Source organism: Glycine soja, chromosome 18 (genome assembly GCF_004193775.1).
Source record: "Glycine soja cultivar W05 chromosome 18, ASM419377v2, whole genome shotgun sequence".
NCBI lineage: Eukaryota > Viridiplantae > Streptophyta > Magnoliopsida > Fabales > Fabaceae > Glycine > Glycine soja.
In genome coordinates, this window is record NC_041019.1 from 5,918,581 (window position 1) to 5,932,525 (window position 13,945).

Here is a 13,945-nt window from a genome sequence, read left to right on the forward strand (position 1 = left end):
GGGGCAAACTAGTCTCGTAATATATTAGAGGTTAATTAAATTTATATTCCTCAAATTAATTAAATGAGGTTTTAAATTTTTTATCTCTAAACTATTTTTTTTTAAAAAAATTATCTTTAAAGAATTTATTGTATTAAAGATAATCTTTGTTATTGATATTCTATGTTAAATAATATCATAAAATAAGACACATTAAATATCATATGTATTTATGTAAATAATTAAAATATTATATTATTAAAATATAAAAAAAAATTATTATTAAACGTTTCAAACACGCATATGTAAAAACATATTTATAATAATATTTTTTAAATGATCATCATAGTCGAGAGACTATCTATAATAACAAAAAAAAAAAATAGGAAACAAATTTTGAAAAAAAAATTAAGAATCAAAAATTCAAAATCCTCATTGCAGGATTAAAAATTTAATTAGTCCTATATTAAAATATGTAATATGCTATCTCGAACATGGTAACCCACTTGTATCAATACCATTAGCAAAACCAAGAGTAGTTAGAACCGAAAGGGTAATAGTGTCACTGTGAGTGTCATATACAAATCATATCATATGATATATATTGGTATAATATCAACACCATAGGCTTTGTGGGATTATTCTTAGTTGCACGCAGAAAAATTTTCTGGGAAAATATCTTGGTATGGGAAAGGGATCTTTTCAGGACTCTGTTAAAGCTCTGGAAGCTGACATTCAGTATGCTAATACCCTGTATGTCTCTCTTTCTGTCTCTGTTTTTGGCCAGTTGTTTCACTTCTTTGAATGAGAAATTCTGTTTTTGGCTAGTTGTTTCACTTCTTTGAATGAGAAATTCAGTTTCAAAAGCTTGTAATGTAAATTCCTTCCTATTTCCAGATTAAAAATTGAATATTTTTTCTATGTTGTTGAAGTTTCAAACATGATGCATCACTGGAATTTTTATTTTTTTTCTAGAATTGAGTCTTTTTTCTTCCTCTTATGCATCAATTTGTGTAATCTATGTCAATGTTGTTTTCATGTTGTGTGGTCAACTTTTGTTATTTGGAGCTGAATGCTACTGTGTTTTTCTTGAAGTGGTAGAGTTGGACTTTGAAGCTGAGAATTTGTTTAAAGAAGATGTTGATGAACTGCACCTGTGAATTTGCATGACACTCAGTTGGAAAATTGAATTAGATAACACTTTTCAATATCCAAAAACGTCATTGATATGTTTATGATGGAGTCTTTCATACTAATTCTTTAAGCAGAGTTTAGCACTTTTCTCATGTGAATGAGATTGTATGCTTTCTTTTCCCCTCTTTGTTAGGGCATTAGGCTATCCAAGGGACAAAGATGGAGGATGCTTTCAGATGAGGATATCATACAGTCCAGCAGCCCCTCTTTTTCTGTTTCTTGTTCAATGGACCGATTACCGCCTCGCCGGTGCTCTGGGTTTGCTGAGAATTCTAATTTATGTGGTATGTATGTCCTAAATTTTGAAGTTACAGGGTTTTAGAGAGAAAAGAGAGAAGAGAAAAAGACCAAGGCACTAACCCTTATTTATATAAATTAATAGATTCCTGATTACTTAAATAAGGAAACAAATCATGGTGATTAGTAAGAAATATGTAAAACTAATCCTAGGGGATATTCTAGGATAAGAAACTAATCCTAAAGGATCATCCACGATACTCTAATCCTTAGAGAAGTAATTTAAGATTCTACAATAAATTAAAGATATTTTCCTGATGTTCTAAGTTCTAACACTAAACATGCCATGTATATTCAAAGCTTTAGTAGAGCATAATACATTTTTGTGTCAAAATTTTATTTTCTTCTTTTGTTTCCTTCCTAATTTCCCTTTTCTTAAAATTGTCATAATCTGTTTGTAGATTTAATTTCATAACATTTCCTTCAACATTTATGCAGACTTATGGAAATGGGAAGAATACTATGTCAATATATGAAAGGAAAGCAAGCATTAGACAATTTTACTGTAAGTTATATGCTGTAAGATGAATGTATAGCTAATTACTTATATAGCTTTATGCTATTTCCTCTCTTAGGGAGCAACTGGCTCCATGTTTATGTTCTTGATGATTAACATAACAGTAACATATTTTTCTGTTTTTCTCTTATGCTGATAAACAGCGATTATATTTCCTGCTCTGTTGCAACTTGAGAAAGGCATCACAGATTTGGAGGAAAGGAAACAGAAAGAAGTATATGCTCTTAGATACCAAAGGAAAAGTGAGTTCAATGAGAGAAGACAATCTGAAATTGACATTGAAAGAGAAGAGGAATGTGGAGTGTGCTTGGAGGTGAAAGCAAAAGTTGTGCTTCCTAATTGCTGCCACTACATGTGTTTGAAGTGCTACAGAGATTGGTAAACTTCCTTGATTGTGATTCTATTACTTCATTTCATCATCAAAAACTCTTTAGATTCTTTCCAGTTATATTTTTATATTATGCTGATCATATTTTTGACATAAAACCAAGTATTTATCTCACATGTTTTTAGTAGTCTGTCATTCAACATATGAATGAAACATGTCAATGTCACATTAAAAAGAGAGGATGTCTGTCTCCCCTGTGATGTGAATCATGGGATGCAGATATTTCTATGATCTAAATTTATGATCAACCTTTTTTTAAATCAGGTCCTCTCCTTTGCAGGGCTAGTTTTGTAATCACTTAAATTAGATGATATCAATGACTAAGCTTATGCCACATATAGAATCTTTTATATCAGTGAGAAAATTTTGTATTTGTCAAAATATGGTAGGATTAGTCCCTTTTTAAGTGAGGATCCTGAATTCCTGATCCAACTTTTTTGAAGATAAAATAATTGTTGACAAAAAAGTTGAGAATGGTTCTCATAAATTCATAGATTGTTATCAGATTGCTTTTACTTTATCAAAATCTAAACCCTTGATTTCATCAATGGTCATCCTCTTTTTGCACCTAACTTTCTGAAGTTGAAGGTGCATCCACCTCAACACCCAACATTCCTTTACTCCTTGTACTAGTTGATTGTTATATTTGACCATGACATTAGAAAATCAGAAAGTGATCACTAGTTTGTTGTTCTCTAGATGTGACAATGGTGCTTGTTGATTCAGGTGTCAGAGGTCTCAGTCTTGCCCCTTTTGCCGGGATAGCCTGAAGAGAACCAACTCTGGGGACCTTTGGATTTACACTGACACCAGTGACATTGTTGATGTTGGGACAATTTTCAAAGAGAATTGTAAGATGCTGTTTCTGTACATAGAGAAGCTGCCTCTAATTGTTCCAGATCCCAGATATGTGTTCTATGATCCACTTCTGAGATGAAGGAATTGCCTACAGATTTTTGGAAAATAGTGTGTATGTTTCACTTTACTTGTACATGCATTTTAGACCATAATTTAATTGTGTATATATTTAACTGGCTTTTTTCCAATCGGCTTCAAGTTGGTGATTTATTTCTAACCCAAAGTTCCAATATTCTGCTGTCCCCTATCTATCTACCATACAGTGATTTGCTTATTCACTTATAATAATAATAATAAGGCAAACTAACCACGTTCTCAAGGAATTGATTAAAAACTAAAAAAAATTATTACGATGCACAAAATTATGTTATTTATGACTTATTCTATATTCTTTTATGATTTATATAAGAAATATTTTATATTTTAATTCTTACATTTTCTATAGACATTGGTTAATAAAACGCTAATCATGTTTAGTTTTATCCTTTAAAGTATGCCAAATTTTGATTTAATCGTAAATTGTGCTTAACGCGGTTATGCCCCAATTAATCAATGATATCCATTATCCATTCAGTGTACAAAATGGCTATTGATTGATAAGGATGTGAAAGTGACATAATCATGCCAATCCAATTCCAATGTGAAGGCTCCACCCACTTCACAAGATTCCTTTTTTCATGATATTTTAATGCTTATTAAAGTATAACCCTACCTCGAATGAACCTGTCCCTCTCTGAATCCTACTTTGATTTCAATGCCCATTTTGTTTTCTTGTGTCTCCTTATGAAAAGTCTCATCCAAAACGAGTGAACCAAATAAATGTGGTGCCACTAATTATTTTTCAATTATAGAAAAAATAAGAATATTAGAGTGTATTTGGTTTTGCATTTTTATTTTTTAAAAATTGTTTTCATTTTTAAAATATTAAAATTCTGAAAAAATGTTTGATTTAACTTCTTATTTTCTGCTTTCAAGAAATAAAAACATTGAAAATATACATTTTCAAAAGAAAATATATATTTAGATTTGTTTAAAATTTCATTTCTTGTTACCGTGTTTTTATTTCTGGTTTAACTGAAAACAAGATATTTTATTGTTTCCAGTTTTTTATTCGTTAGGAAAAATATTTTCACTGAAAATGAAAATAGAAATTCAACCAAACACATTTCCATCACCATTTTTTATTTTCTGTGAAAATGAAAATAGAAAATAACCAAACCAAACACTCCATTAATAATATGCAATTAAAGATTTTTTTTTTTCTTTTTCTCTTTTTCTTCCTACCCCTACCCCAACATGTAATGGGGCTACTTCTAATGGATCATCATAGTTGAATTTTGGGGAGTTACTATTTGCTCCATTAGCTTTTGCTATTAGCCACTACCACCCGATGAAATGTCTTTTTGTCCTCTGGTTCAAATTCTTCACCCATCCCTCTTCTACCCTTCCTGTACTCGTGTCCTCCCTTTTTTGGCACTCTTCTCCCTCTCCTTCCTAACTGTGTCTTAGGTGGTGGTTTTCTTTTACTATTTCTTGTTCAATTAAATTATAATTTTGTTAAAGGTATATTTATAATAGAATCATAATTTTTTCTAAAAATAAAAAATGTAACAGAATCTTGATTTTGTTGTGTATTGACACAACGAAATAATAATTTTGGTATATTTTTTTGGAGTTTATAATATCAAAATAACACAATAAAATCACAATTTCGTTAAATATTTAATTGAAAATCACAATGAAATATTGTATTTTGATGTAGTTGCTTAACCAAGACTCAAATTTCAAGCAACTAAAACCATTTCATGTTAGTTCACCCACATGCTTGGTAGTAACTACCTTCTTATTATTGTTGATAAAATTTAACTCAAAATATCATTCAACAATTGGATCAATAAAATCCACATATATTTATAAAATTATTGATGGTGTGACATTTAATTAAATTACATGTAATTATATATATATATATATATATATATATATATATATATATATATATATAGTTTTTAATTATAGTGAAGTGCATTGAAAAATTATTTTTTTCTTGTAACAATACTAACATAATTTACTATTTGATTTTAATATATTTCAGCCATTGACATTTAATTTTATATTAAGCCTATAATTGACATTGAAATTTAACTTTAAATTTTTTTAATATCTTAAATATGATTTATTTAATGAAAATTAATCATCAATAAAAACTAATAGATATTTCATAAGAATAACAGGTAACCAAAAACATACTATGTCATTATTTCAAATAAATCAAATCTTATATATACAATCTATATTATTAAATATTAATTTTAATTTCATATGCATGTTATCACCAAATTCAATAATTTTTCGTTGTATATTTTTTTACTTATTTATGTTTAAATATATTATTATTTCAAGGAAATTAAATTAATTTAAATCATATAGATTTTTTTTTGCAAAATTAAATCAGATAGATATTTTGTTAAAAATAAAACTTTTTTGTTATAAAAGAATTAAATGATACTTTTAATTTGACTACATTGTCACCAAATTTAATGATTCTTTTTTATGCGTTATCTTTAACCACATCAATTATTATACATATTACCCAAAAAAAGAAGATTTTGGTATTTGCCACATGATTGCTTCGTGTTTATTTTTTTTAAGTAAAAAATAGACAATAGAAGTATAGCTTAACAAATTCAATGAAAATAGTATAATTTATGTTACTTTCTCTACCTTTCTTTTTCCCCCATTGAATTAATACAATTGAACTTGTTATATATCCGCGATGCAAGACTTGAGCATGCAATTGCTTCAAGTAAATGGACATGCATGTTCAATATTGTTTTAGAAGGAAACTTACGCAATATTGCACAAGATATTGGGGAAGAATAATTTCGAAACAACATAGAATATGCATGAAATCTCAACTAAGGAGATGGAAGATGTTATTATTACACAACAAAGACGTGGAATTTTTTTTAATCGTAGCAATCCCACTTACAACAATGTAAAATGCATTTTACTTTGGGATTTACTCTTCCTCCACAAAATTCAGGCGGTGGCGGAGAACACTCCTCAACGTCACGGCACGTGCCGTGCTTACATCCTGCCTCGAAACCTGCCAAATTAATTTGTTCACTCTTATCAAAACCTAAATGCTTAACTTAAAATGATTTTCATGATAAAATTTTGCATTATAGACAAATCTAATGTATATTAATGTTAAGTGTGCATAATTGTATATGAGAGACACACACAATGAAGAAAAATCCAGAGAGAGAAATACCTTTCGTTCCAGATGCTACGAGAAATAAAATGATCAAGCAAGGAAAGAATGGTGAAACTTTCGTCATTATGTGTGTTGAAAGTGAATTTCAAAATCAAATTTTGTTCTACGATATCAAAAAACTATGTTTTTGATGACTATTTATAATGCTAAGTGCATTAATTTTTATAATAACAAAATCTTGGTAAAATAGTCGGTTTCCTAAACTAATTAAACTATATGTAATATGGTAAAGTTTTGAAAGGTCTTTTTCCAGTCTTCCTAAAATTTCCATGTTAAGAAAAAATAATCATTTCAAAATCAAATATTTTTTGGGTATGAGATATTTTTAAGAAAAATAAAAGCAACTAATTAAACTATATGTAATATGGTAAAGTTTTGAAAGGTCTTTTTTCAGTCTTCCTAAAATTTCCATGTTAAGAAAAAATAATCATTTCAAAATCAAATATTCCAATATGCTAATTATAAAAAGGTTTTTAAGTTAAATATTAAATATAGTTTAATTGGCATTGGTAGTGTAACAGTTTTTATATTTCAACAAATCAAAAATCATTCATTGAGAAATTTTATTTATACATTGTCTTTGCTTGAACTTTTATATATTAAATAAAAAAAGAAAAAACTTGAACCACAGAAAATTTAACATAATAGAGAAAAAAGAAATAAAAATAATATTAAAATGTTATAAAACCACGATATATAAATAATATAATTAAAAATATTGAATGAGAAAAATGACACATTTATCGAATTAAAGAAACAAAAATAGAATCAAGTTTTTCTGAAAATTAATATTACATTTAACGAATAGAGAATGTTTAATCTTCACATTGAAATTAAAATACAAAGTGACAGCAGTTCTGCAATCTGATTCAACAGTAAATTGCCCGTGACATCTCACAAATTATGCTATCTATGTCCATGTCATTGAGCATAAACACTTCACATTATTTTTCGTGAAATGCGTTATGTTGATATTTTGGCTTCCTCATACGTCATGGTTTTTGTTTTTAGTAACGTCATGGTTTGACATTAAATAACTTTTAATACTCATAATTATAAAAATTATTCTAACGCTTATTAACATAAATGTGATGTGAAAAATTAATGCACTTAATTATCCTTATAAATAATATTTAATTATGAAGAGAACTTTAACGTATTGACACATGAAAATTAATGCATTTAATATTATTATTATTATTATAAATAATGTCAGAACACACAAGTTTGTAGAAGAAAAAAATTGATTCTAAAAATCAGTCTCAACAGAGATAAACAAATGGCAAAAGCTTCATTGTTGTTTCCTTACTTGATAGTTATAATTCTCATAGCATTTGGAACAGGTATTCATACTTGTTTTTCTTAATTTGTTCAGTGTCTCTTGTATACAATTATCTACATTTGAAATTAACATGTTGTCTACATTAGGTTGCATGCAATGCAAATTGTGAAATGAATTTGATAAGAGTGAATGAATTTGGCAGGTTTTGCAAATGCATGTAACTTCCCGTGTCATTCTCGGAACGGTTGTGGTAATCTACACTGCCCTGGTTGCTTAAAGCAATGCGTCAACTTTTGTTGCCTTTGTGATTGTAGTCCACCACCCAATGGAAATGTTTCATAAACAAAGAATCATAATAATTAAATAAACTTGAGATTTCATTGCTCAAATTATGATGTATGAATTCCCTGCCTTTGCATTTGTAATAAGAGAAGATGAAATAATCAACAACATTGGCATCTCTTCATTTGAGATTTTCTTTTTTTTCTTTTTTCTTTTTGTGTGTTTTAATTATATATTTCTGAAATTCCACTATGTGCCAATATCCCTGGGCATTGTAAATTGTTGTATAATTCTGCTCATGAACTTGGTTAATTCATTGAACATCCTATGCAATGTTTTTAATGGTACAAAAAAAATGCATTATACTATAACTGTAATTGCATATGTTTTCGTCGAAAAGAATTCAACACACATGACTATCTTGAATCGTGAGCAATATGCATTCCGTTAATTCTGTAATGTAGTAAAAAAAAAAAACTAAAAATGAAAGACTTGGTGCAACAGACGAAGAAAATGAATTTGAGTCAAAGTTAACCTATAACAATAAGAAATTATTAAATTTGGTCGATCATACATATTAAATTAAAAGTACTATTATTTAATGATATAATAACATATGTTTTAAACGAAGTAACTATAATTTAATTCTTTTGAAAATAATAATATAATATGTGAATAAGTCAAAAATAACGTACAACAATGAGTATTATTTAAAGGTATTTGTTATTTTTTGTATAAAAACTCATTTAATAAAACATCAATTTATTTTAATCTAGTTTATTTTAAATAATAACATAATATGTGAATAAGTCTCGAATAACAAAAAAAAAAAACATCGAGCTTCGTGCTAGAGAGATGAACTTAAAAAAAAACAAAATAAAATATAAGTGTAATAATATATGAACAAATTCTTGCATTTCACATATTTTATTAATATTTTTCGGTCTTTATTATCTTTCTTCTTATCATGTTATATTATGTATTACACTTATATTTTTATTTGTTTTCTTTCTATATATTTGCTAATATACTTATTTTAATTGGAGTACGTTAGTATCTTATACCACCAAAATTTTAGGATGTAAAACCCAATGTTTCTTTTGTTTTAATAAATATAATTTAGGGTGATTAGAGCAATTGCAATAGAAAGAAAAAGAAAAAAAAACTCTTTTCTCTCCCCTCTCCCACCGGTTTCTTTTTTCTCTCTCGTCATCCACCCGCACTCAATTTGCAGACTTATTTTCTTTGCAGAATTGGTACTGATTTCCCCATGCATTTTGTTTCAAAGAATTCAAGGAACTTCATATTTTTTTAACCCTTTCTGGGTGGAATACTCATTACAAAATTCTGTTTTTTTTTTCTTTCGACTTGACATTCACTTGTGATCAAACAGATAAATTATTAAAAACTAAGCACAGCGTGATCGATGGCCTAGCCGTGGCTGCGATTCAGTCAGCGGGACGTGCAAGTTAATACGTTGGGAGATGAAAGAGAAAACACAGAATTGGTGCGTTAAATTACGTTACACTAAATTTATTAAAGCAGTGGAGGTGATTAGTTTTTTTTTTTCAAATGTCATGGGTTTAAATTTTCTGGTGTTCACTTCCTTTGATTTCACAATAATTAACAATTAGTATTAAGATTCATATGATTCAATTATGTGACCATTCAAACAAGTAAAATGAATTTCTTATATCAAAAATCTTTCTAACAAGTAAGTCTACAAATGGAGGTCAAATGGTGAATCATGTCGACATTGTAGCAATATAAGATACTAGAGCATATTACAACAATTAAGAGATCCATTTGAAGAACATGAGGACTTTTTGAAAAAGATCATCATTTAAATATTAGTGGATGAAAATGACTTTAAAAAAAATTACTATAAAAAACAATCATACTTAAAAAAAATTATTAAAATAAAAATGTGAAATAAAATTTTACATCAAATAAGAATAAAAAAATTAAAAACAATCTAAATAAAGATAGATTTCATAAATCAAAATCTTAAAATTAAAATTTTAGATTAATATATTTCACTTGTACTAATATCATCCATCATTAATTAAATTTCGCCCATGTTTACACTTTTACAAACACGCACATACACAAAAGCTTTTATATCAAAATCATATGACTTCACGTGATTCACAAATTAATTTTCTCTTTAATTAATTTAGCAGATATTTGTATCAAACCATGTCCTTTATGGTCAACTTCAAATTCAACTTGGGTTTGACTGCGTGTAAAATTTGACCAACTTTATGTCATAGGGAACAAAAGAACAAGCCTAGATGACATTCACTAGTGCTTTATTCAATTCCATTGGAACCTAAAAATCGTTTTCTTTTGGCTAAATTACAATTATAATTTTCATTTCTTTCAATTCTTAATTTACGAATTTAGTCTCATTATTTTTTTTCGATCTTAGTTTTCATATTTTAAAAAATATACAATTTTGATAAAATCCTCAATTTTTATACCTTATTTATTTATTTTTACATTTTAATAAATCAAATAATTGTTTAATTATTAAATGTCAATATTCATATATGCATTGCAGATGAAGATTTCAAAATCACAATAATCTAGATGGTGATTGAATATGAAGCTAGGTGTTTTTTGTGATGTAACGAGGGGCTCATATGGCTTTTACGCCTTATTCAAGTATTGGTATTACTTGCACTCCTTGTGCAGCAATTATGATTTAATTTATTCAATAATATTTAATTTTTCTTTTAAAATAATATTAATTTTCACTTCATTACAGTATTGACACATCATTATCAATTGTTAAATTAAAGTATATATGCAAAATTGAAAATTAAATTAAAATTATAAATTTTCTAAAATATAAATTAAAATAAGGAAAAAAAAATAAGATAATCAAAATCGTAAATAAAAAATTAGGAGAGACCCAAATTATAATTAAACGTTGTCTTTTCTATGTAAATGGGATGTAAGAGTCAAGAAATCACTAATAAATGTGGCCCCCATTTGATACCAAATGCTGAAGCACATTGGATGTTTCATTACTCTATGGCCTACTAGTGAGTCCACACTCAAACCATGTACACCAATTTTCCAATTCACAACTATAGTATAAATACCAACATTGATTAGCACAATTCCTACAGGGTTAGTAGCTTGTTTATATAGCTTCCCAATCATCATCCATCTTGTGGCAATTTCATTATGATGAAAATGGCTCTACCAAGAAGGCTACATGGTTACTCAAAGATGGATAAGGAAGACCATGAAGAGAGGGTACATAGAAGAGCACAATTTTTTATCTACAAAGTATTAGAGAAAGCAGATTCTCGTAGAAAGCCATCATGCGTGAGGATTAGAATGGTGAAGCTGAAGATTAAGATAGGAAATGGCTTGAGGAGTATCAAGAAGGGGATTTTCTCTAGGGCTGGTTTTCATGGACAATTTATGATGGGTCAGGTGAAAACATTGAAGAGTTTGATGATTGGCCGAAGACAGACCATGAAATTTTGTGTCTGTTAAATTTCATGTATTATTACTCTTATATGTGAAATGCAAGAATTTGTTCTTATATTTTATTTTGTTTTTTTAAAAAAAGTTCATCTCTCTAGCACCAAATTCAATGTTTTTCGTTATTTGAGACTTATTCACATATTATGTTATTATTTAAAATAAACTAGATTAAAATAAATTGATGTTTTATTAAATGAGTTTTTATACAAAAAAATAGTAAATACCTTTAAATAATACACATTGTTGCACGTTATTTTTTACTTATTCACATATCATATTATTATTTTCAAATAAATTAAATTAAAATATGCGAAATGCAAGAATTTGTTCATATACTATCACTCTTATATTTTATTTTGTTTTAAGAAAAAAGTTCATCTCTCTAGCACCAAATTCAATGTTTTTCGTTATTAGAGACTAATTCACATATTATGTTATTATATAAAATAAAATAGAATAAAATAAATTGATGTTTTATTAAATGAGTTTTTATACAAAAAATAATAAATACCTTTAAATAATACTCATTGTTGTACGTTATTTTTGACTTATTCACATATTATATTATTATTTTCAAATAAATTAAATTATAGTTACTTCGTTTAAAACATATGTTATTATATCATTAAATAATAGCACCTTTAATTTAATATGTATGATTGACCAAATTTAATGATTTCTTATATATTGTTGTAGGTTAACTTTGACTCTCGATCTTTTTTGACAGAAAGATAAATCTGGGTTATTGCATATTATATTGTATTCAAATAAATTTAAATTAAATCTTATAAATTATATATTTCACATAAATTCATTTTCTTCGTCTGTTGCACCAAGTCTTTCATTTTTATTTTTTTCACTACATTTCAGAATTAACGGAATGCATATTGCTCATGCATGATTCAAGATAGCCATGTGTGTTGAATTGTTTTCGACGAAAAATTATGCAATTACAGTTATAATGTATTTTTTTTGTACCATTAAAAACATTGCATAGGATGTTCAATGAATTAAACAAGTTCATGAGCAGAATTATACAACAATTTACAATGCCAAGGGATATTGGGACATAGTGGAATTTCGGAAATATAGAAAACACACAAAAAGCAAAAATAAAATCTCAAATGAATGTCAATGTTGTTGATCATGAAGAACCGACGATGTTATTATTTCATCTTCTCTCATTACAAATGCAAAGGCAGGGAATTCATACATCATAATTTGAGCAATGAAATCTCAAGTTTATTTAATTATTATGATTCTTTGTTTATGAAACATTTCCATTGGGTGGTGGACTACAATCACAAAGGCAACAAAAGTTGACGCATTGCTTTACGCAACCAGGACAGTGTAGATTACCACAACCATTCGGAGAATGACACGGGAAGTTACATGCATTCGCAAAACCTGCCAAATTCATTCACTCTTATCAAATTCATTTCACAATTTGCATTGCATGCAACCTAATGTAGACAACATGTTAATTTCAAATGTAGATAATTGTATATAAGAGACACAGAACAAATTAAGAAAAACAAGAATACCTGTTCCAAATGCTATGAGAATTATAACTATCAAGCAAGGAAACAACAATGAAGCTTTTGCCATTTGTTTATCTCTGTTGAGACTGATTTTTAGAATCAATTTTTTTCTCTTACAAAGTTGTGTGTTCTGACATTATTTATAATAATAATAATAATAATAATAATAATAATAATAATAATATTAAATGTATTAATGTCAATACGTTAAAGTTCTCTTTATAAATATTATTTATAAGGATAATTAAGTGCGTTAATTTTCATAATGTGAGAAAATATTATTCAAAACTAAGGATTAATTGATAAATATTTGGGGCGGATTGTTTGATTTGTTTTTGCACAATAATTAATTTAAACCTTGAAAGTGTAAAAGGGTTTCAAATTAATTCCTAAATGTTAAATTTTTAAAAAAAAATCCTTAAAAATGTCTTTCACATTCATCCTTCATTTCAGGTATGTCCATGAATATTATCAATAAAATGCAATTTAGTATTTGCATGTTATCATTAAAATGGAATTTAGTCCTTATATGGGAAACTAAATTGTATTTTAACCATAACATGCATGTACCTATTTAAAATGAAGGATGAATGTTTTTTTTTCTTCTCAAATAACAATATAAGGATGAATTGCAAGAAGAAAGTTACGGCAAATTAAAATTCACTCTTATCAAAACCTAAATGCTTAACTTAAAACGATTTTCATGATAAAATTTTGGATTACAGACAATCTAATGTATATTAATGTTAAGTGTGCATAATTGTATATGAGAGACACACAATGAAGAAAAATAGAGAGAAAAATACCTGTCGTTCCAGATGCT

The 13,945-nt window shown here is 27.5% G+C and overlaps 1 protein-coding gene and 3 long non-coding RNA genes across 6 annotated transcripts; 2 read left to right on the forward strand and 2 right to left on the reverse strand.

Annotated features, from left to right (window-relative positions):
* Positions 1–546: 546 nt before the first annotated feature.
* Positions 547–3,465, forward strand: LOC114397613 (E3 ubiquitin-protein ligase AIRP2-like). Of its 3 annotated transcripts, none has more exons than XM_028359732.1 (5): positions 547–732; positions 1,307–1,457; positions 1,909–1,975; positions 2,131–2,365; positions 3,102–3,465. In XM_028359732.1, the coding sequence occupies exons 1-5, from the start codon at positions 665–667 to the stop codon at positions 3,310–3,312; spliced, it is 732 nt and encodes a 243-aa protein (XP_028215533.1). In that variant the 5' UTR covers positions 547–664; the 3' UTR covers positions 3,313–3,465. The 3 variants fall into 3 exon arrangements, with proteins under 3 accessions (XP_028215533.1, XP_028215534.1, XP_028215535.1); XM_028359733.1 differs by having other exon boundaries at positions 552–732; positions 1,075–1,457; XM_028359734.1 differs by lacking the exon at positions 547–732 and adding an exon at positions 837–854.
* A 2,651-nt stretch (positions 3,466–6,116) lies between these two features.
* LOC114395519 lies at positions 6,117–6,616 on the reverse strand. The gene is made up of 2 exons (XR_003663056.1): positions 6,511–6,616; positions 6,117–6,342 (listed from the first exon to the last, which is right to left on the reverse strand). It is a non-coding gene; the product is annotated as an uncharacterized LOC114395519 (long non-coding RNA).
* A 1,108-nt stretch (positions 6,617–7,724) lies between these two features.
* LOC114394707 lies at positions 7,725–8,266 on the forward strand. The gene is made up of 2 exons (XR_003662822.1): positions 7,725–7,856; positions 7,998–8,266. It is a non-coding gene; the product is annotated as an uncharacterized LOC114394707 (long non-coding RNA).
* A 4,455-nt stretch (positions 8,267–12,721) lies between these two features.
* LOC114394837 lies at positions 12,722–13,234 on the reverse strand. The gene is made up of 2 exons (XR_003662856.1): positions 13,126–13,234; positions 12,722–12,988 (listed from the first exon to the last, which is right to left on the reverse strand). It is a non-coding gene; the product is annotated as an uncharacterized LOC114394837 (long non-coding RNA).
* Positions 13,235–13,945: the final 711 nt, after the last annotated feature.

Coding starts and splice junctions, on each gene's coding strand:
- LOC114397613 (XM_028359732.1), top strand. CDS start 665: ATGGGAAAGGGATCTTTTCAGGACTCTGTTAAAGCTCTGGAAGCTGAC. Junction 1,976..2,130: donor AAGCATTAGACAATTTTACT/GTAAGTTATATG, acceptor GCTGATAAACAG/CGATTATATTTCCTGCTCTG. Junction 2,366..3,101: donor TTGAAGTGCTACAGAGATTG/GTAAACTTCCTT, acceptor TTGTTGATTCAG/GTGTCAGAGGTCTCAGTCTT.